The following is a 22,563-nucleotide window of genomic DNA, read 5'->3' as shown; positions in this document are numbered from 1 at the left end:
CAAAGGCCACAACACGTGTCGTTGGAGCTAAAACAAGAGAGTCCAGAGCAGGGTGTCATCCACGTGGCAAATTCCAAGGCAAGAGAGAACAGGAGGTCGTAGCACAGCGAAAATCCAAAGCCAAGAGAACAGAGCAGGAGGTCGTCCTGCGCGCAGCAAAATCCCAGGCAAAAGAGAATGATCATGCGCTGGACTGGGATATTATCAGACCTGCCCACGCCCTTCAAAATGTTCCAGAGCCTCCCATTGGCTGAGGCTTGTCGCATCATGCGACAGGTTCCCAGCTCGCCATTGGTCACCTGGGCCGTGCTTTTGGCCACGCCTTCCTGCTCATTAAAAATGGCTTCCCTTAACCAACGAGGGTTTGAAGATCCTGCCTAACTTCAACGCATATTGGTTTTGATTACTACACAATGAAAAACTACCTTTAGACTTTAGGCACCCACACGGATTACTACACAATGGGAAAGGGCTAATCTTTACATTCAATAGAAAATAACGAACTACTGCAGGCTACATGTTGTCATGCAATTTAACTAACGGGGGTTTTTGCCTTTATGGCACAACCGCAACAATATATATATATATATATATATATATATATATATATATATATATATATATATATATATATATATATATATGTGTGTATGTATATATATATATATATATATATATATATATATATATATATATATATATATATATATATATATATGTGTGTGTGTGTGTGTATGTATGTATGTATATATATTGTTGCGGATCTTCCGAAGCCCGTTCACGTTATAAAGGGGGGATTAAACCCCTTTTTTTCCTTGGGTCTTCGTGTCCATGAGGCCGAATCGCCACTTCCGCAGCAAGCGTGAGAAAGGGTATCGGGTCGACGCCGCATGTACCTTTGACCCACGCTGCAACGAAAACGGGGATCGGACCTCGCACAAGCCACGCTAATCGATTACGCCCGAGCGGTGTGCGTATCACGTGAAAAGGCCGTTACCTTTTATTGAACCCGATTGAGCGGTTCTATTCGTACGGTGCTAGGCCAATAGGTAGAAAGGACAGAACGATCAAATAAAAGGAATAACACAATTTATTTACAATGATCCACAGAGACACAGAGCAGACACTTAAACAACGTTAACATAAGCCCAGACAATGGGCCCACTCACGCACATGGGGAGAAGAACAAAGGAAGTTTGCGCGCCAAATGCGCCTTGCTGCCGGTTGCTCCCCGACAGCTCGCTCGGCGTGGCCCTCTGGCGGTCACGGCACGTATGCAGGAGAAGACAGGCAGGAGGAGATCGCGTGCCTGTGGCCCCGAACGGGTCGTCTTCTCAAACGCGCGATTAATACAGCGCAGCAGAGCGCAGGGCACGGGGAAAGTTCATGTACAATCATGATAACCGGCAATTCAATGCACTCGTTCTGCGGCGCGTTCTCTCTCTCTCTGACTCGCACTCCAGCTCGACTCCTTGCGTTCTCGTGCGTTCTGCCTCCGTTCTCTGACGAACCCTCCTCCACGAACTCTCCTTAATGGGCTCGGGGCAGGGCCTTATATGGCACCTCCCGGATCTTACCCGAATGTTCCAAGCGCCGCCTCCTGCTGCCGCTGCGAGCCACTCCCCTCGAGCTCTGATTGGCGGCTCGCTGCCTACCGGCCACTCCCTCCTGCAGCTCCTCCCTTCGGCCCTGCCAGAATTATTCAGGCCGAGTACGTGGCATTCCAGCACCAAAAGACCGCCCTACTCACGGGCCTGCTCAACGCAAAACTAACACAGGAAAGGAGACTACCTTACATTTACTAAGAAATAACTATACTACAGCGAGGCTACATGTTGTGGTGCGTCTACCTACGAGGGGTCATCCTTTATTCTCAAAACCGCAACAATATATATATTTATATATATATATATATATATATATATATATATATATATATATATATATATATATATATATATATATATATATACATATATATACATACATATATATATATATATATATATATATATATATATATATATATATATATATATAGTGTGTGTATACATATATATATATATGTGTGTGTGTGGCGCCATTGATCTCAGAGATGGTCAAACGGATCTTCGTCAAACTTTTGGAGGTTTATCAGTGAGTGTCGGGGAGTGTTTTAGGGGTATTGGGATTTTTAAACAATCTCTCTCTCTCTACAGTGCTGAAGCCTTTGTAGCTACTGTATGTGAAAGGTAATATTAAATGATCCCCTATGCCTACCCCCCTCTCCATTTCTTAGTGAGTATAGGGAAGTGTTTTAGGCCCCCTACAAAAACAGGAAAAAAAATTGATTTCTTCAAAATGTAAACAGGATTAGAACATCACCGAGCAACGCCGGGTACCCGACTAGTATTCCATGTATGTTCCAATGTTGGAAGATTCTGGGCATTATCCTGTCGGTGGCAAGACTTCCATGGGTGCTTCTGACATAAGTGCAGTAGGGATGGGCGGTGAGGGCGGGTGGGATTAGAGTCCCTGTATAGAGACTCTCTATACAGGGACTCTAGGTGGGATGGTGTCGTCCTGCTGGGTCATGTCACTATAAGGTCACTGTCACTGTAAGGGTACCAGGTGTTCGGATATCTTTGATGTGTACAACAAGGGCTGTTCTGCATGGCAATCCACAGAATGATTCCAGGTGTTAGTCAAGTGTCCCATTGCCCGACACGAACCTGGTTGTCCTTTTCCTTTAAGGAACGGGTCTCCATGTAAATGACAATTGTTCCAACCAATAAGAAATATCTGTAAATTTTTGACAAATAACTATATTCACCTGACCAATGATACCTTTTAGTACTACAACCGAAATTATCAACACGAACAGATCCACACAGGGTATGGTGGTGGTTATTCACACCACCTGAATGAGCAGAACCACAACTATAGGATTAATGTAAGTAAGGCTGCCAGGCTGGCCTAGTACATGTACGCACACTCGTCTCAAACTGTCTAAGCCCTCTAAACCAGGGTTAGAATCATCCTGGTGATTCACAGGCATGGTGAGAAATAAATGTTTGTGACGTCATCCGCCAGCAATGCATGGGGGTGTTGCTGGACGCCAAAGATCCCATGATGGTTTTCTTGTAAGTAGGCAAGTTGTCCCAATGCCTAAAACCTGCAACTTGAGCTGTATCGATGTGAAAACCCGTCACATCACGTGATAACGTAACGTCATCACGTCATGATGTAAAGTGACCACGTGGATAGGGTCGTACATGGTCTACACTCTCTCAGGATTTACTCTCATTAAGGAATCTCGAAGAGAGATTTTAACAAACATTTACAATATGAACGAATGCGTTAACGAGAGCGATGAAATCATTAGGAGCACGTCACAGACAGTCTATGACGTCAGAGTCGATGGTGTAATTGCTTACGTCATGAAGGAAGACACAGTTTGGTATTTGTACAGCAGGCAGGAGTAATGTGCGCAGTGCGGATTCAAAAACACGACGGTCCACCGTGGTTATTACAAGATGTCCCACTGTTTATTGTCCTGACGGACGATGCCAAATAAGCAGCAATCCCAGCTCTGCTTCGAGGGCATTCAGACTCTCCCGCTGTTTAAATTGTTCAAACTGTTTCGGCAATGATGGCAGCAATGTGCTGGTTCCAGCACACAATTCCCACGTGAAAAAGCACCTCGAGATAGCAAAGGGAGATTTCCAAAGGAAACAAGTCTTTCATCCTTCACATCAAAGCACAGACAGCTCTGTGATCATGAAACAAAATTCTTTGTGAGAAGAAAAATGTCGGTGCTCAACCATCGTCAAGGCTCATGATATCACCAGACTCGACCATCGCCATGACACCCCAATCCAGGGCCTGTTCAAGCAGCTTTGGAGCCATGGGTGGTCGATAAAAGTCTTTGTGGGATGGTCAGGTGGTCGATAAAAGACTTTGCGGGATGGACAGGTGGTGGACAGAAGACTTTGCGAGATGGTCAGGTAGGTGGTCGACAAAAGACTTTGCGGGGTTGGAGGGTGGTGGACAAAAGACTTTGCGAGATGGTCAGGTGGTCGACAAAAGACTTTGCGGGGTTGGAGGGTGGTGGACAAAAGACCTTGTGGGATCGACAAAATACTTTGCGGGATGGTCAGGTGGTCGACAAAAGATGTTGCAGGATGGTCAGGTGGTCGACAAAATACTTTGAACGGTTGGAGGGTGGTGGACAAAAGACTTTGCGGGGTTGGAGGGTGGTGGACAAAAGACTTTGCAGGATGGTCAGGTGGTGGACAAAAGACTTTGCGAGATGGTCAGGTGAACGACAAAAGACTTTGCAAGATGGTCAGGTGGTGGACAAAAGACTTTGCGAGATGGTCAGGTGGTCGACAAAAGACTTTGCGGGATGGTCAGGTGGTGGACAAAAGACTTTGCGGGATGGTCAGGTGGTGGACAAAAGACTTTGCGAGATGGTCAGGTGGTCGACAAAAGACTTTGCAAGATGGTCAGGTGGTCGACAAAAGACTTTGCAGGGTTGGAGGGTGGTGGACAAAAGACTTTGCGGGATTGGCAAAAGACTTTGCGGGATGGTCAGGTGGTCGACAAATGACTTTGTGGGATGGACAGGTGGTCAACAAAAGACTTTGCAGGATGGTCAGGTGGTCTACAAAAGACTTTGCGGGACGGTCAGGTGGTCGACAAATACAACCAAATATAATAATCGCTTTTTCCATTCTAACAATTTAAACATCCAGCGGGAACGATGACTTGGTAGAATAAGGTGCGGTGAAGATGTCCATGTTTTCTTTTCACTGGATTACACCTCCTGGATTACACCTCCTGGATTACACCTCCTGGATTACACCTCCTGGATTACACCTCCTGGATTATACCTCCTGGATTACACCTCACCCCTTATTCTATGCAGCGAAGATGTCTGAACATTACCCTTACGGTGACGTGATGATGATCCAGCAGGAGGACCAGGTTTGTCTACATCTACGTATCTCCATCCGCACAACACACTCACCTCATTCTGGTAACCGGTACACCTTGATATCGCATTCACGATCGCTAGGTAACACCATTTATTCATGAACATACAATTTATTCTGTTTGTCTGTCTGTTCCGTTATGTCTTGTATATCTTGAGAACCAAACTAGGCAGACAAAATGGACGCCCCACCAAGAGTATAATATGGGGGAGGTGGGGTCGAGGTTTTGGGAATGAGGTCGGGGTTCGTTTTTTGAAAATTGGGGGCAAAGCACGTGCACAGAATGACCGTTTTATTTAATAATGATAAGATGATGATAATAATTATTATAATAATATAATTAACATGGGTTCCCTTCCAAGAAACTTTGACGCAGGAAGTGCCGCCATGAGACCCATCAAGCTTGTGCTGTGGTTGCCAACCTATGGTTGTTTGTCCGTGCACTATTTTAAAATGAGTATGAAGCAAGGAAGCAGCACATACCATTTTTTGAAGTCTTTGGTGTAACTTTGCTGGATTCGAACCAACGACCTAACAGACTCAAAGGGGACACTCTAACCATTACACCGCTTAGTCCAACAGGAAAACAGAGGCATTTAAACCACAAAGACAAAACATTGTGGATTTGCAGGACGAGTAGCCTGTGATTGAGTTTCCATTATCCTTTGTGAGGTTTTGTATTTCATGTTGTGCTGTCGTCGCAGGTAGGCGTGAAGGAAACAACGAGAGAGATAGCTGACGTATGCAGGTGAGCGAGATTGTAAGCAAGGATCACCTTTCCCGAGGTCTTGACACCTTTCCACAGACTGAAGTACAGGATCACAAACACTATGAAGAGGCACAAAGAGAGGTGCCAGCGAGGGGCCCCGAGGTTGTGGATACCAGAACTCTCGTGAAGATGTAACACCTCTCGCCTGTAACAACAGGTATACATCCATCCGTCTCGTCATAATCACAAGTCATGGTACACTGAATCTGAACAGTTCATGGTACAATGAATATTATGGTGAGGTAGTTGCCCTGAAACAACGAGCCTTCTGTGGTGAAAATGGATCAAAGTTGAACCCAGGTGTGACGCTCACTTAAACCACTGGGCGGTGTCTATAAGACCTCGGGACGTCCGCGACTCGAGGCCACTCCTGCGACTTTATACAATGACATGTAGAATTGAATGGTACGTACCCACTTATATTCTAGGCTTGCTTGCATTGACTGATATATCCAATCTTTCTCATATGATGCCTTGATCCTGACATATATATTGCATGGTGTATTTTACAGGATGATGTCACGATCTTATTGAAATTAAACCGATCTATGGGACGAGTTGTGGATTTGGTTGATTTTCACAACACTTAATTTCAATAATGATCTTCGGGAATGGCGGGACACGAGTCTGGCGATGGCCGGATGAACGCGAATCACAGACGAGCGTTCCCGACATTCTCCGCGCTCCTGCGAGGCCCACCTCTGAGAAGAATGACCGGCGGAGGACCCGTCGAGCTAGCTCCAGCTACGGAGCTCCGACTACTCTCGCTGCCGGTCTGCCTCGAAAGGACCGGATGCGATGGGGACCTCACAAGCCTTTTGCGGGACCGCGTCGTCAAAAGGCGAACTGCTCTCCTGAGGCCCGAACGCCGGAGCAGGCATGACGGACTCCGGCAAGACGCCTGGAGAACGATGCTACTGGGCAACGTCCTGCGGCCGAAACCCCGTCGGAACGACGGACCCGCTTGGAGCCGACGGCCTACCCGACCAACTGATTTGCGTGCCTCGGCCCGAGATGAGATGTCCACGCGAGTGTTCACGACACCCTTGACGGTCATGCCGCGCTCGGAAGCACCTCCACGCGCGAATCGCATGCGCGGCACCCGTCGCGTGCACTGCTCTGTGAGGCCTACGATTCCGATCGCTGCTCGGAATCACCTCCTCCTACGCGACGCCGCACGCTGCACCCGTCGCGTGCACTACTCTGTGCCCGACCGATCGCTGCTCGGAAGCACCTCCCCGCGCGAATCGCGCGTGCTGCACCCGTCGCGTGCACTACTCTGTGAGGCCTACGATTCCGATCGCTGCTCGGAATCACCTCCTCCTACGCGACGCCGCACGCTGCACCCGTCGCGTGCACTACTCTGTGCCCGACCGAACGCTGCTCGGAAGCACCTCCCCGTGCGAATCGCGCACACTGCACCCGTCGCGTGCACTACTCTGTGAGGCCTACGATTCCGATCGCTGCTCGGAATCACCTCCTACTACACGAAGCCACGCTGCGCCCAACGCGGGCACCACTCTGCGAGGCCGGCGATTCCAATCGCTGCACATCAGAATCACCTCCTCCCACGCGAAGCCACGCTGCGCCCAACGCGGGCACCACTCTGCGAGGCCGGCGATTCCAATCGCTGCACGTCGGAATCACCTCCTCCCACGCGAAGCCACGCTGCGCCCAACGCGGGCACCACTCTGCGAGGCCGGCGATTCCAATCGCTGCACGTCGGAATCACCTCCTACGTGCGAATCGCGTGCTGCCCCATCGCGGGCACAACCCGATCAATCGCTGCTTGGTGGAATCACCTCCTACGCGCAAATCGCACACTGCGCCCTTCGCGGGCACCACTCTGCGAGGCCGGCGATTCTGATCGTGGCTCGTCGAAATCCCACCTACATGTGGCTACTCAACGAGGCCGGCGAACTCCGCTGCCCGGAATCGCCTCAATGGAGGCTCGCTTGGCACCATACGAGGACTCGCCGCAGCACGGATGAGTTTCTAAGGACGTCGAGCGGGACCTTCATAGCCTTTCACGACACTCGGGCTCATGCTTATGATAGATGATCATATACCATGTGTATTCTATATGACTAACTATGTCTAAAACTCCGGACAAAACACGGCCCGAAAGCTAAACAAACGAGATGCTACTTCAGGTCGTGATATGTATTCGATCCTTTGACCCGACAGCTAAACAAATGAGTTGCTACTTCAGGTCGTGATATGTATTTGATCCTTTGACCCGACAGCTAAACAAACGAGACGCTACTTCAGGTCGTGATATGTATTCGATCCTTTGACCCGACAGCTAAACAAACGAGACGCGACTTCAGGTCGTGCAGTTTATCGCTGTCAAGCATGCGCGCCCACTCGACTCGGCGTGCTCGCCCTCTCGACTCGGCGTGCTCGCCCTCTCGACTCAGCGAAGCCGCACTGGTTCAAGGGCCGAGCTCAACTTTCGGTTTCCCTCGTACGCGGTGCCCCCTAGATAAGACATTTCACTCGTCGGCCGGGTTCGTATTCCGTACACCAATCTCGAGCCCGCTCGAATGCTGCTGCCCAATGGACGCGAGACTATAGATTTCGGTGTGCTACTTTACTCCGTCTGGGGATACCGCTCAGCTGGAACTTGCCGTCAAACACGCCCGCACGCGCCCGAACCAATTGATGACATCATCGACTAAATCACGCGTTTGCTCTACAGCGCCATTAACTGCTTCCCGCGCTAGCGTCATCAGAGTACGTCTACCTGAGTTCGTCTACCTGGGTACCTCTACAGATAGCAGAAATACTCAACCTGAACGCCCCTGCCCGAACGTGCGTGTCATAACGTGGCGGCCTTCGAGGGCGACTAGCCAACATCGAGGATTTATGCCGTTAATCAATAAGGCACGGGGCATTTGGGGGTGCACGGTGACCCCCATGACATGGTAACATTGAGTGTTGCGCCCGACTCCCTCGTCTCCTGAGCAAGCCACGTGGGCACCGGCCCGCCCTTGACTCTGGGCCTGTTGCTTCTAGGACTGGTCTCTTGGCTTGCCTCCACACATTTCGAGACTGCGAGACGCCTCGCCCGGCCGCTGCCTGATTGCGTTCCCTCTGACCCAGACTGTGAAGGTCGCTCGACTTCGGTGCGCGGTCCGCGGCTGCTATCTCACACTTCACAACGGGGGGGGGGGGGGGGGAAGGATGAGTGAGGGGGTGAGATGATGGTCCATCCATCCGGGCCATCCTCTCGGTATGTTGATCCATCCATCCGGGCCTCCATCCGGGCCTTCCTCTCGGTATGTCGATCCATCCATCTGGGCCATCCTCTCGGTATATCCTCTCGGTATGTCGATAGGACGGGCCATGGATGGACCATCATGGATGGCCGATCCCTCCGGGACGTTTTCCATTTCTCGATCTCGACGTTTTCTCAATCCCTCCGGGACGGTAGCCGGTATAGCCGGTATCGCCGCGTAGTCAATAGGACGGGCCATGGATACAATCCATCCGGGACGTCTCTCGGTAGCCGGTATAGCCGAACGGGCCATGGATGGACAATCCCGTTCTCTCGGTAGCCGGTATAGCCGAACGGGCCATGGATGGACAATCCATCCGGGACATTCTCTCGGTAGCCGGTACAGCCGGTGGTATAGCCGAACGGGCCCTGGATGGACAATCCATCCGGGACGTTCTCTCGGTAGCCGGTATAGCCGAACGGGCCATGGATGGACAATCCATCCGGGACGTTCTCTCGGTCGCCGGCACAGCCGGTGGTATAGCCGAATGGGCCCTGGATGGACAATCCATCCGGGACGTTCTCTCGGTAGCCGGTAGCCGGTATAGCCGATCTTCTCCGATCCTCTGCGCGCTGTGCTGCAGGTCGGGAGATTCTGCGCGCTTCGCTGGGAAGGCGCATTTCGGTCGTTTTGTGCGTCGTCGTAATCTGCCATGCCGGTCGTTCGGGCAGCCTTCGGAGGGCACTCGTGGCAAACGTTTTGCTTGTAAAACTATTTGCCGGAGCTTGTAATTCGTACGCGCTGCCGTCAGAGGGCGCTCGAGTCTCGTGATTTCAAAACGGGGGACTCCGGGGTATCGAGTAACTCTCGTTATGGCTCTCGTCGGTTCTCTCCCTCGGCAATTCCATGACGTGGATCTAACGTGGATCGACCATGTACCCTTGGGAGCCAAGGCAGGTACAGACTTACTGTAATGGACTTACTGTAATGGCCTCCTGTCATGTAATCTTACTTACTGTTACAACTCCTAGGCCGGTACAGACTTACTGTAATTGACTTACACTGTCATGGCCTCCTGTCATGTAATCTTACTTACTGTTACAGCTTACTGTAAAGAGGCTTACTGATTTACACATCTTCCACATCGACACATCTGCCTGAAATGCGTTGCATTGCGAAGAATGGACATTCGCTCTTCGACAAGGTACACCTTACATGCAAGGTACACCTTATGTAATGAGTTGCATATCGAAAAGGTACACCTTATCCAGCACATAGGCCTGTGAGACTAGACTATTGTGACCCACAGGCTCATCGTCTGCCAGTATCGGACATGTTTGCTAACCAGGCTATGAGTGTGCCTAGAGAACATCCGCCGTCCCTCCCTTCACCTGATACACCCCTGCCTGAAGCGGTGAGGGCACTGAGGTGCCCCTCCGACACCTGCCTCCAGCGGCTACTCCGAAGCAGGGGACTCCGGGTTTAGGGACGTCGTACCCGGTAGTTTCCGAATCTGTGCTGGCAGGGTAATTCGCCACACTGACCGCTACGGATGGACCGACTGACCTGTACTACTGATAATGGATTTGTTTCGTATAGCGCTTTCCAGGAAGCCCTGAAGACACTTTGACAGTGTGCGAAACATAACACAAAGGCACAAAGACAAGAATCAATAGGAATATTTCTTTGACACCCCAATAATGATATAATGACTTCCTCTACCCATTAATGCTGACGCGCGCTCGCTTCCTGCCTAGTGGCAGCATAATTCTAATGGCGGGGAGAATGTGGTGAAAATGGATCAAAGTTGAACCCAGGTGTGACGCTCACTTAAACCACTGGGCGGTGTCTATAAGACCTCGGGACGTCCGCGACTCGAGGCCACTCCTGCGACTTTATACAATGACATGTAGAATTGAATGGTATGTACCCACTTATATTCTAGGCTTGCTTGCATTGACTGATATATCCAATCTTTCTCATATGATGCCTTGATCCTGACATATATATTGCATGGTGTATTTTACAGGATGATGTCACGATCTTATTGAAATTAAACCTATCTATGGGACGAGTTATGGATTTGGTTGATTTTCACAACACCTTCTCCTCATGGAAGGCAAAGCCAATGGTAGGCAATCTCAGTTCCTTTCACGAAGCTCAGAACAAGTGTGTGTCTACCCTCAGGAGAGCCAGGAAACACTATCTCTCTACTCTCAAGACTGAACTCTCAAACCTGTCTCCCTCCTCCAAATCCTGGTGGCATCTGGTCAAATCTGTTTCTGGTGCTTGTTCCCCCTCCATCCCCTCCCTTACCTCAAATGGCTACACAGTTGACACCGCACGTGAAAAAGCCGAATGTCTCAACTCTGTGTTTGCCTCAAAATCTTGTGTCCCAAACCCATCTCTCTCTGTACCCACCGTACCCAGTCGAACCCAACTGCTCCTGGACTCTGTGTCCTTCTCTCCTGACAAAGTGGAGAAGTTTTTGTCAAACCTCGACTCTGATTCTGCAACTGGACCAGATGGCATCAGCCCACGGGTCCTAAAATCCTGCTCTGCCGCTCTGCCTCACCCTGTCTCTGTTCTCTTCACCCTCTCGTTTGCTCAAGGTCATCTACCATCTGATTGGAAATCAGCAAACATTACCGCTTTACACAAAAAGGTGCAAAAACAGATCCTAGCAACTACAGACCAATCAGCCTGCTCCCAATAGTTATCAGCAAAGTCATGGAATCAATCATTGCTTCGGATATCAAATCCTTCCTCTTCTCCAATGGCTTGATCTCTGATCATCAATTTGGATTCAGATCAGGTCATTCTACTCTGGACATGCTGCTTCTGCTGTCTCAACAATGGATGGAGGTCCTCAATGCCAAACAGGAAATCAGAGCTTTCTCGCTTGACATATCACGTGCCTTCGATACGGTCTGGCACCCAGCTCTGCTCACCAAACTCTCCTCTTTTGGTATCCATGGAAACTTCCACGCATGGCTTGCGGACTTCCTCACCGGTCCTAGTCAACACGTGGCCCTGAATGGAATTCTCTCATCTCCCCTTCCTGTTCAGGCTGGAGTTCCCCAAGGTAGTGTTCTGGGCCCTGTGCTTTTTCTGGTCTCCATCAATGATCTCTCCGACTCTGAAAAATGCTCTCTATCTTTTTGCTGATGTCTCCACTCCCTGCCACTCCATATCTCATCCCTCAGATCGGCAGTCTGCAGCTTCTTCACTCTCTGTAGACCTGGACAAAATCACAGACTAGTCAAACAAGTGGAACATGTCTTTCAATCCTGACAAATCTCACACTCTCACCATAACTCTCTGAAAAGACCATCTGGAAAACCATCCCATGTACTTTCTCAACAATCCTCTCCAAGAAGTTCTGTCACTCAAGCTTTTCGGGTCTCACAATCTGCCATAATCTTTCATGGGAAAACCACATTTCCAAGCTGGCCTCCATAGCCAGTCGTCGACTGGGCATCCTCCGTCGTGCGAAGACCTTCCTTGGCACACCTGAGCTCCTCACCACATACAAGGCTTTCATCCGCAGCTCAATGGACTACTGCTCTCCCCTCTGGGCTGGTGCTCCTGCCTCACACCTAGCTCGGCTTCACGCTGTTGAAACTAAAGCTTTCAGCATCATTGGAATCTTCTGGGATGAAGCTGACTCTGAGGGCCTTTCACTCCCTCACCGCAGGCAGGTTGGTGGTCTTTCTGTCTTCTACCGACTCCTCTCTGGCCTAGCTCCCACAGCTTTGTCTGTGCTCTGTCCCCCAAATATTCCTTCAGGTTGCACAATATCTGCCAGCAACCCTCTTCTGGTGAAACTGCCAAAATCAAGACTCTGCTCACCTTCACTCTTTCATTCCTCTTTTCTCCCGCCTCTGGAACAAACTCCCTCACTCTCTTCAATCCCACTCCTCCCTCAAGGTCTTTGAAACAGCTGTTCACCACCATCTCTTGTATTACCCCATCCAAAACCTTGATCTTTTCTACCCCCGTTAATTCACCCCAGATCCACGTTTTTGAAATCCCGACTTCTTTCCTGAAAGTCCTAGTTTCCTTTTCCTGGAAGTCTTTTCCTGGAAGTGCATTTGTTTTATACTTCTCCCAACCTATCCCGCCCCCCTTCCCATGCCCCGCCCCCACAAAGCCTCTCCCTCCCACAGATCTCCCGATGTCCCTGTTCTCTACTGTTGTACTTGTGTGCTTCCCTCTCTCCCCCATCTTGTCTCCCGCTCCCTTTATTATATGTTTTATGTGTCAGTTTATGTTTTTTGCGATTAATGTTAGCTCTTACAAGAGCCTCGATCTTGTGTACAAAAAAAGAAAAGAATAAAACGTCTGTACACTTGTATTAAAAACAACGGAGAACCAGACAATAGACAGACAGACAAGGGACATGAAAGCTAACAGGATTAGTGGGAGTAAAGATATCTACAGGTGTAGATAAACATGGGATCTAAAGCAACGCCGTGTACAGGTTTGGTGGACAACACGAGATGGTGATGGACCGCCATATTGAATAGGCACGTGGACCGACCGACCATTATGGGAAGGTCTCATGCTGGTTTCCCTAGTTATTTCAACTACCTTTATAAACCAGTACATGCACGAGTTTATGTACTAACCAATTATGGTACATCTGTTTTTCCCAGTCCCACCTGTTGACGTCATCTCTTTTGCTAGTTCTCGACCAATCACAATCAAGAAGTCAAAATGACAATCACAACGGCACCAATCAGACAAACTTTCATCCAAAACGACAGGTGAAGAACACGGCCCTTAGAACGAGTCCATTCTCAAAGTTCACCATTTGTACCCTCTGGACATGTCAGAGAAATTACTCTCATGATCGACTGCGCAGACATCGCACATCATCCGCATGATCGACAAGATTCGTTATTAAACACATTTTGGAACAAACCTCGGATTTGTATCCCTCGGCCTTTAAAAATCATTTGAACCAATTGATATTTCATCTTTTTTTAATCACTTTATGTTAAGCCATGGATCATTCATTCAGATGCACAGGGATACAAAAGGCAAGAATATATGATGACGTAAAGACCTATTGACACCCAAAGTCTTGTCTGGCGCATGCCGGAGGGACAGACATATCGATTAAATGGACAGATAGACATGAATGACAGAGTGAATGTGATCGATGCCTTGTTTGGTCACAATCACTGTGGCATTTACCTGGAGTCGCATAGAACTGTCTGCAGTTTCTTACTGAGTGCAAAGGAAAACATTTTTACCCTGCGCGTGAAGCGAAAAGCGGGGTTAAGCGATGGGGTGCGTCCGACCGTGTGGCGTACGTACATGCGTGTCTGCATTTTAGAAATTCATTTTCTCGGCAACCGTTGGTCCGATTCCAATGAATTTTTCACCATAGCATCGTGTCCGCCAGAAGGTTTCAGTCATAATAGTAATGTCATAGGTCACGTGGTACAGACACCATATTGGAAAAAACGTTTCACCTCTATCTCCGAAACCGCTCAATGGAAAAAAGTTCAACAAAAAAGTTGAAAAGTTGAAAAAAAGAGTGAAACAAAACTTCAAAAAAGTTGAAACATGGCTCATTATGAAGTACCCCCATGGGGAATAAGATATGTTATGGTGATGTTATTGGCACCTTCATTATGACGTCATCATTCGACAATTACAACACTTGATCCGATCAGTACAGAATTTTTTTTTCCAAAACTGCTTGACCGATTGACACGAAATTTTCACCAGAGGAGCGCCTCCTCGTGTAGAATTTTAATGATAATTCTGATGTCATAGATCATGTGGTGCAGATCCTATCATGGAAAAATCGAAAAACGTTGTGCCTTTGATACAGTCTGGCACCTCACCCTACTCATCAAACTCTCCTCTTATGGTATCCATGGAAACTTCCACGCATGGCTTGCAGACTTCCTCTCCTATCCTAGTTAACATGTGGCTATAAACGGAATTCTATCATCTCCCCTTCCTGTTCAGGCTGGAGTTCCTCAAGGCCCTGTGCTATTTCTGGTCTTCATCAATGATCTCTCCGACTCTCTGGAAAATCCTCTCCATCTTGCTGATGACTCCACTCTCTGCCGCTCCATACCTCATCCCTCAGATCGGCAGGGAGCAGCCCCTTCACCCTCTGCGGACCTGGACAAAATCACAAACTGGTCAAACAAGTGGAACATGTCTTTCAATCCTGACAAATCTCACACTCTCACTATGTCTCTCCGAAAATACCGTCTGGACAACCCTCCCATCTGCTTTCTCAACAATCATCTCCACGAAGTCCTGCCACTCAAGCTTTTGGGTTGAAAACCACATTTCCAAGCTGGCCTCCAATGCCAGTCGCCGACTGGGCACATCCTCCGTCGGTGAAGTCCTTCCTTGGCACACGTAAGCACCGCACAACATACAAAGCTTTCATCTGCAGCTCAATGGAATACTGCTCGACTTCAGGCTGTAGAAACCAAAACTCTCAGAATCATTGGAATCTCCCGGGATGAAGCTAACTCCGAGGGCCTTTCACTTTCTCACCGCAGGCAGGTTGGTGGTCTTTCTGTCTTCTACCGACTCCTCTCCGGCCTTGCACCCCCAGCTCTCTCTGTGCTCTGTCCCCCAAATATTCCTACAGGTCGCACAATATCTGCTTGCAACCCTCTTATGGTTAAACTGCCAAAATCTAGGCTCTCTGCTCACCTTCACTCTTTCATTCCCCTTTTCTTTCCCATCTTTGGAACAAACTCCCTCACTTTCTTAAATCCCACTCCTCCCTCTCGGTCTTCAAAACAGCTGTTCACCACCATATCTCTTATCTCTCCCCATCCAAAACCTTGATCTTTTTTACCCCCTTTTATGCACCCCAAATCCACCTCCTTCAATTTCGGTTTTCTTTCCTGACAGTCCCTGTTGTGTTCATCTTGTTTATCCCGTGCACCCCACCCAAGCCCTCTCCCTTCCACAGATCTACCGATGTCCCTGTTCTCTACTGTTGTTGTGCTTCCCTCTCTCTCCCTCTTGTCTCCCCCGCTCCCTTTATTTAGATGTTATATGTGTTAGCTCCTATACGAGCCTTGACTTAGTATATATATATATATATATATATATATAAATAAACCTCTATATCTACAAAATTGATCCATGGAAAAAAATGAAATGTGGCTCATTGCAAAGAACTCCGCATGGGGAATAAGTGTTAACGATGACGTCATTGGTGCCTATTATGACGTTAGAATATCACAAGTACAACGCTTACACAGATCAGTTTGAAATTTCTTGAGGTTGATCTGCACAACAATTATATTGGAGAATATGAATTTATAATGTCATCGGTCACGTGGTCTGGCAGCCAAAATGGATCAAAGAAGAAACCCTTCAAAAACAGAAGAGTTGTCTCGCATCAAGTTGACTGCGTGGGCTAAGTATTCTCGGAATACCATCTAGTATCATCTGTTACCTGCCACAGTCTTCCCTGTGTATAAGGACAGATGGTTTATCACAGTTGTACGCAGTATAGGCAATGATCATGGTCTAATAACAACTTTAACGAGAAAGCATCTGAAAATGCAAAGGCCATCCACGTCCGCTTTGCATTCAGACTTGTTCTTCTTCTGTGACACAATATGCAAATCCTGCTCAAATTTCGAGTCAATCAGATGAAAATTGACGATTTTGTGCAACCTTGAACTTTAACCTTTTTATCTTAACCCCCCCCAAAACAATCGGCTTCTAGCTATTGATTGGTGAACCAGTGGTGAACCTTTGATTGGTTTAATGCAGCGGTTCCAACGACGATGACAGCAGCAGGAACTTTTTAGAATAAAGCGTGACCGTGTCATCACACGGAAGGAGCACACAAAATAACAAATAGTAATACTTCTCTCGGCAAAAGAAAACTCGAGAGGTTTCAGGGAACCTGAACTCAACTGGTCTATATAAATATGGTTAGAATATGCATAATTATGCATTTATAAACATTTATAATTATAATAGAACCACAAACTATATAGTTTATATGTGCTAAAAATATATGACAAAAATTGATTTTCAATGTGGCCACCCTGCCGTGCCCATTTTTGGGCGTGCAACGCCCAAATGCAATCCCAAACTAGTTTATGTCTTAAAGATGCTGCATAACAAGTTTCATCAAACTTAATCAATATTTGTGACTTTTAGAGCATAGACGTCGAATTGTTTTCAGACGACAGACAGACAGACAGACAGACAGACAGACAGACAGACAGACGACAGATGGACGACGGACACTGGGTGTCGACAAAAACTCAGCCTGACATAGTTCAGTTGAGTTAAAAATGTATACATTGTATACATTTTGTGTCTACACAGCAACAGAATGAGCACACAAACAACCACAGCCACCACTACATCAACAAGAACCATCACAGCCACCATGACAACAACAACAACAACAACAACAACAACAACAACTCAGTGTTATAAAAGATTTTTTTATCGAGTATTTCCCTTCATTTCACATCCTCATTGAGACTAACAGGTAGACATGCAATGTGTTCATCTTTTGAGTAAACCCGTGAGCAAAGCAACAGGTATGCATGGCTCATGGGTACTTAAAGCAAACAATGCTAATTTACCTTTATAAAGGTAAACACTAAACCTCATGTCCAAACTCATCGAATTGTTTGCACAAAGTACTCACTCGTAGTACTCTGCCGCGGGGGTGTTTTTGAAGTTGGTGTACTTGGTACCATCCTGTACGAGCCCCCAACTCAGGTTGTGCGTCAGAGAGTCGGTGCAGTTCACGGTGTTCCACGTGTTGTTGCAATGAGTCCAAGGTAGCTCAGAGGTAAATGATGCAAACAGGTAGTAGAAGGACCATGCAATGATGGCATTGTAGTAAAATCCTACGTGTAAGGCGATGATGATGACAGTGTAGCCAACACCTGCAAAAATGCACAAAATCTGTAGCCATGTTCATCGCACCTTTTCAAGGATCCAAAACTTACTTTCTTGGAAATGCTGGTGATATGCTGAAGATCCCCCGTGCTTATTGTGGACTCCCTGGAAATCCCACACTTTTACATCCCACACTTTTAAATCCCACACTTATCGTAGACATGCTGGACATCCTCTGGAATCTCATGGACACTTGATAGCTATGAACAAGTTGGAGATACCACACTTATTGTTTCCATGGTGAAAATCCCAAACCTATTATATAAACTTTCTAAATCCCACATTTATTATGGACATGGACATCCCATGGCTATGCATAACTGGAAATCCCACGCTATTGTGGACATGTTTGAAATCTCATGGACACTGGACTAGCATCATGAAGGGAATGACTGGAAAGATGATGTTGTGCTGCATTGATGACTCCTGTGAATTGCTCAAGGAGATTCATTGAAATTTGTACCATTGGCCTTGAGCTTGGATGGTGATTTCTCCGTGGCTTGGGTTTCCTTTGAGTCGTATCTGTTTGAGTTTGTTTGAATCTATTCCATTCGTTTATCAAGGTCTGTGGATCTTCGAGAAGTTTATGTAATATTAAACAAGTCATGAAAAAGTCAGGCATGGACAGGAAGAGATGTTCAAAGGGGACAATGAGGACCTGTTATCAGCTGAACTTCTACTTGGACCTTCAACCTTTACAATAGCCTTCCTCCTGTGTCTGTATTGATCGATTATTCTGGAATAATCATTCATACTGCACAAGCATTAGCAATCCTTGGTGACTTTTCCACACCATCCATTTTTGTGACCTGTGGGAAGTAGGACCACCAGTGGATGCAAAGACCTTTACGATGTGATGAACTCACCTTTGAAGAGTGGACAGATTTTCCACACACCGACAGCTCCCTGCCGGTTGAACTGTCCAAGGGCCAGTTCCATGTAGAACAGAGGCATCCCAGCAATAAGCAGGAACAGAACATAGGGAATGAGAAACGCTCCTAAAAAGCCAAACACATGAGCACACAGGTTACACGAGCAGCAAGATTTATCCTCCCACGTCAGCACCTTCCACCTCCCAACTTGTGCAATTGAATTCAGAAAAGCCCACCTTACCCACACGGCATCATAAGGAATATATATATATATATATATATATATACACAAAGAATTAAGTTAAGCACCCCCCCGTTTTTTTACAACCTCGCACATTACAAGTTTGTTGTCGTCAAAACAGTGTAATATACCCATGATATTGCTATATTTTCTGGAGAAGTGATATTATGGTCACATAAAAACATAACAATCATGCCGTTTTCAATATTTTATTCTGAATAATTTAAGGTGAAATTTTTTGGGAATTTTAGGCATATTTGCACCTCAATTTAAGTATGGAGCTATAGGTCCATCACGGACAGTGTGGATGACGTTTATGTTTTCTAACGTACAGTCATTGTTCTGAGAAGACCTCTAGCGATCTTTGCGTCAATAACGTGTGTAGGACCCACGTGATCGGATCACTGACTCAACCCTACGTCTCATAGACCCTGTAAGCCGTCGTATGCGTTGCTGTGGCAGGTTGTTCCATTCCCGATGTAATGCACGTTCCAATTCATCCAGATTGGCTATTGGAGGGACCATCTTCGCAATTTGTCGTCCCAACATGTCCCAAACGTGCTCGAGGGGGTTCAGGTCAGGACTGTACGTAGGCCAGGGGATGGTTGTCACAGCACCTTGCTCCATCCGATCACGTGGGTCCTACACACGTTATTGACGCAAAGATCGCTAGAGGTCTTCTCAGAACAATGACTGTACGTTAGAAAACATAAACGTCATCCACACTGTCCGTGATGGACCTATAGCTCCATACTTAAATTGAGGTGAAAATATGCCTAAAATTCCCAAAAAATTTCACCTTAAATTATTCAGAATAAAATATTGAAAACGGCATGATTGTTATGTTTTTATGTGACCATAATATCACTTCTCCAGAAAATATAGCAATATCATGGGTATATTACACTGTTTTGACGACAACAAACTTGTAATGTGCGAGGTTGTAAAAAAACGGGGGGGTGCTTAACTTAATTCTTTGTGTATATATATATATATATATTTAAGAAACCGGAAGTAAATTCCTGCGTGGGGCTAGTGTGAAAAAATTCTGACTCAACCCAGGACTCGAACCCAGGAACCTCATCACTTACGCGGTGACAGCCCACTGAGCTATTGAGTCTCCGGGATATCCTCAGAGATTTCTCACACTAACACTGCGAGCTTTATAATGGCTGATGTCTTACGTGCCTGCTAGGCAGATCCCAGATGTGAGTGTATGCCTGCTAGGCAGACCCCTGTCTTACGTGCCTGCTAGGCAGATCCCAGATGTGAGTGTATGCCTGCTAGGCAGACCCCTGTCTTACGTGCCTGCTAGGCAGACTCTGGATGTGAGTATATATACAGTATATATATACTGTATATATATATATATATATATATATACATACTAGCTTGGTGAGGCTCGCGCGTCGATACTGAGGACCGGGCTTATTTTAACTGAGGCTAATGACTGTACCTGAGTTGCTGTGTTGTCATGATTTACACCAATCATAATACAAACAATTACTTTGCACAAATGTATTTGTTGTGTTTGTGATATTACATTTTTATAGGCAATTTAGGTTGAAGATTTAGGTTGAATGATTCTTTTTTCAAGAAAGAACCCCTCAGCACATACATAGGGGAGGGGTAGGTGCAGACTGGAAATTTGGGACGATTACACCTCACCACCACGTAATTCAAAACACCTCACCACCACGTAATTCAAAACACCTCACCACCACGTAATTCAAAACACCTCACCACCACGTAATTCAGAACACCTCACCACCACGTAATTCAAAACACCTCACCACCAAGTAATTCAAAATACCTCACCACCAAGTAATTCAAAACACCTCACCACCAAGTAATTTAAAACACCTCACAGCCATAAAACACGTAATAAAAACACCTCACCACCAAGAAATTAAAAGCACCTCACCACCACGAAATTGAAAACACCTCACAGCCATCAAACACGTAATAAAAACACCTCACCACCACGAAATTAAAAACACCTCACCACCACGAAATTAAAAACACCTCACCACCACGAAATTGAAAACACCTCACCACCACGAAATTAAAAACACCTCACCACCACGAAATTGAAAACACCTCACAGCCATCAAACACGTAATAAAAACACCTCACCACCACGAAATTAAAAACACCTCACAACCATAAAACACGTAATAAAAACACCTCACAGCCATAAAACACGTAATAAAAACACCTCACCACCACGGAAGCAAAAACACCTCACAGCCATAAAACACGTAATAAAAACACCTCACTGCCACGAAATAAAAAACACCTCACCACCACGTCATTTAAAAACACCTCACCACCAAGTAATTCAAAACACCTCACCACCACATAATTCAAAACACCTCACCACCACGTAATTATAAATACCTCAACACCAATTAATTCAAAACACCTCACCACCATGTGATTTAAAAACACCTCACCACCATGTGATTTAAAAACACCTCACCACCATGTGATTTAAAAACACCTCACCACCATGTGATTTAAAAACACCTCACCACTACATCATTTAAAAACACCTCACCACCACATAATTCAAAATACCTCACCACCACGTGATTCAAAACCACCACAACGTTATTAAAAACACTTCACAACCACGGAAACAAAAGTTTGAGGGAGTCGTTAAGTGACAAAACAGACACTGCTCAGATATGTAGATATATAGATAAATGACTGTACCCGAGTTGCCGTTTTGTCATGGTTTATACCAATCATAATTCAAACAATTATTTTGCACAAATGTATTTGTAATATACGTGATATCACATTTTATAAACAATTGAAGTTGAAAAAAAAAAAAATTCCCCCAAAAATTCCAAAAAAAAAAAAAAAAAATTGGAATATTTTTCAAAAAAAATACCCTTAGGACATACCGACCGGAGAGATATGTGCATACCAGAGGTTTGGTACGATTTCACAAAAGTTTAAGAAAGTAGTTCAGTGACAACACAGGACAGACACTGCACAGATATATATATATATATATATATATATATATATATATATATATATATATATATATATATATATATATATATGTATATATATATATATATATATGTATATATATATATATATATATATATATATATATATACTGTATATATTGTTACAGACGCGGCTTTTAGATGTTATATTGACCGAGCGGTGGTGTATTTAACCGCGTCCGAACAGTTACTCCCCGATTAAAACCCGATTCCACCCGACGTTGACCAGATCGCCCCACAGATATTCAATCGGGAAATCTCTAAAGCGACCGAAAGAGAATGAAAAAGAAGAAGAAGAATACGGAGGAAGAACAGATTTTATTATACACACACAAGCAATGGATGGAAGAAGCAGTAACACAGCGAATCGTTAACTTACACTATTCATTTTTACTTAGCCCCAAGACAAACGAGTAGGACAGGACGTTCACACTTACACAGGGGATATTGCAGGCAGGTAGGGCTTGAGATGGACTGCTTGAGAGGGAGGCAAGGTCGGGAGGCCGCAGCTCACAATTCCTCGCGGT

The 22,563-nt window shown here is 46.2% G+C and overlaps 1 protein-coding gene across 1 annotated transcript in view; it reads right to left on the bottom strand.

The window, feature by feature from the left end:
- The window catches only part of LOC137434762 (sodium-dependent noradrenaline transporter-like), a 179,667-nt gene that overhangs the window by 86,376 nt on the left and 70,728 nt on the right, over window positions 1-22,563 (bottom strand). Inside the window, exons 2-4 of the mRNA XM_068127875.2 lie at window positions 18,764-18,895; window positions 17,641-17,884; window positions 5,752-5,890 (exon numbers count right to left, since the gene is read on the bottom strand). Of these exons, the coding sequence (XP_067983976.1) occupies window positions 5,752-5,890; window positions 17,641-17,884; window positions 18,764-18,895 (515 nt within the window). The remainder of the gene's footprint in view (window positions 1-5,751; window positions 5,891-17,640; window positions 17,885-18,763; window positions 18,896-22,563) is intronic.

This window comes from Myxine glutinosa, chromosome 9, assembly GCF_964187855.1.
Source record: "Myxine glutinosa chromosome 9, kmMyxGlut1.1, whole genome shotgun sequence".
NCBI lineage: Eukaryota > Metazoa > Chordata > Myxini > Myxiniformes > Myxinidae > Myxine > Myxine glutinosa.
Note: the sequence above shows the minus strand (reverse complement) of the source record. Positions and strands in the feature narration are given on the sequence as shown.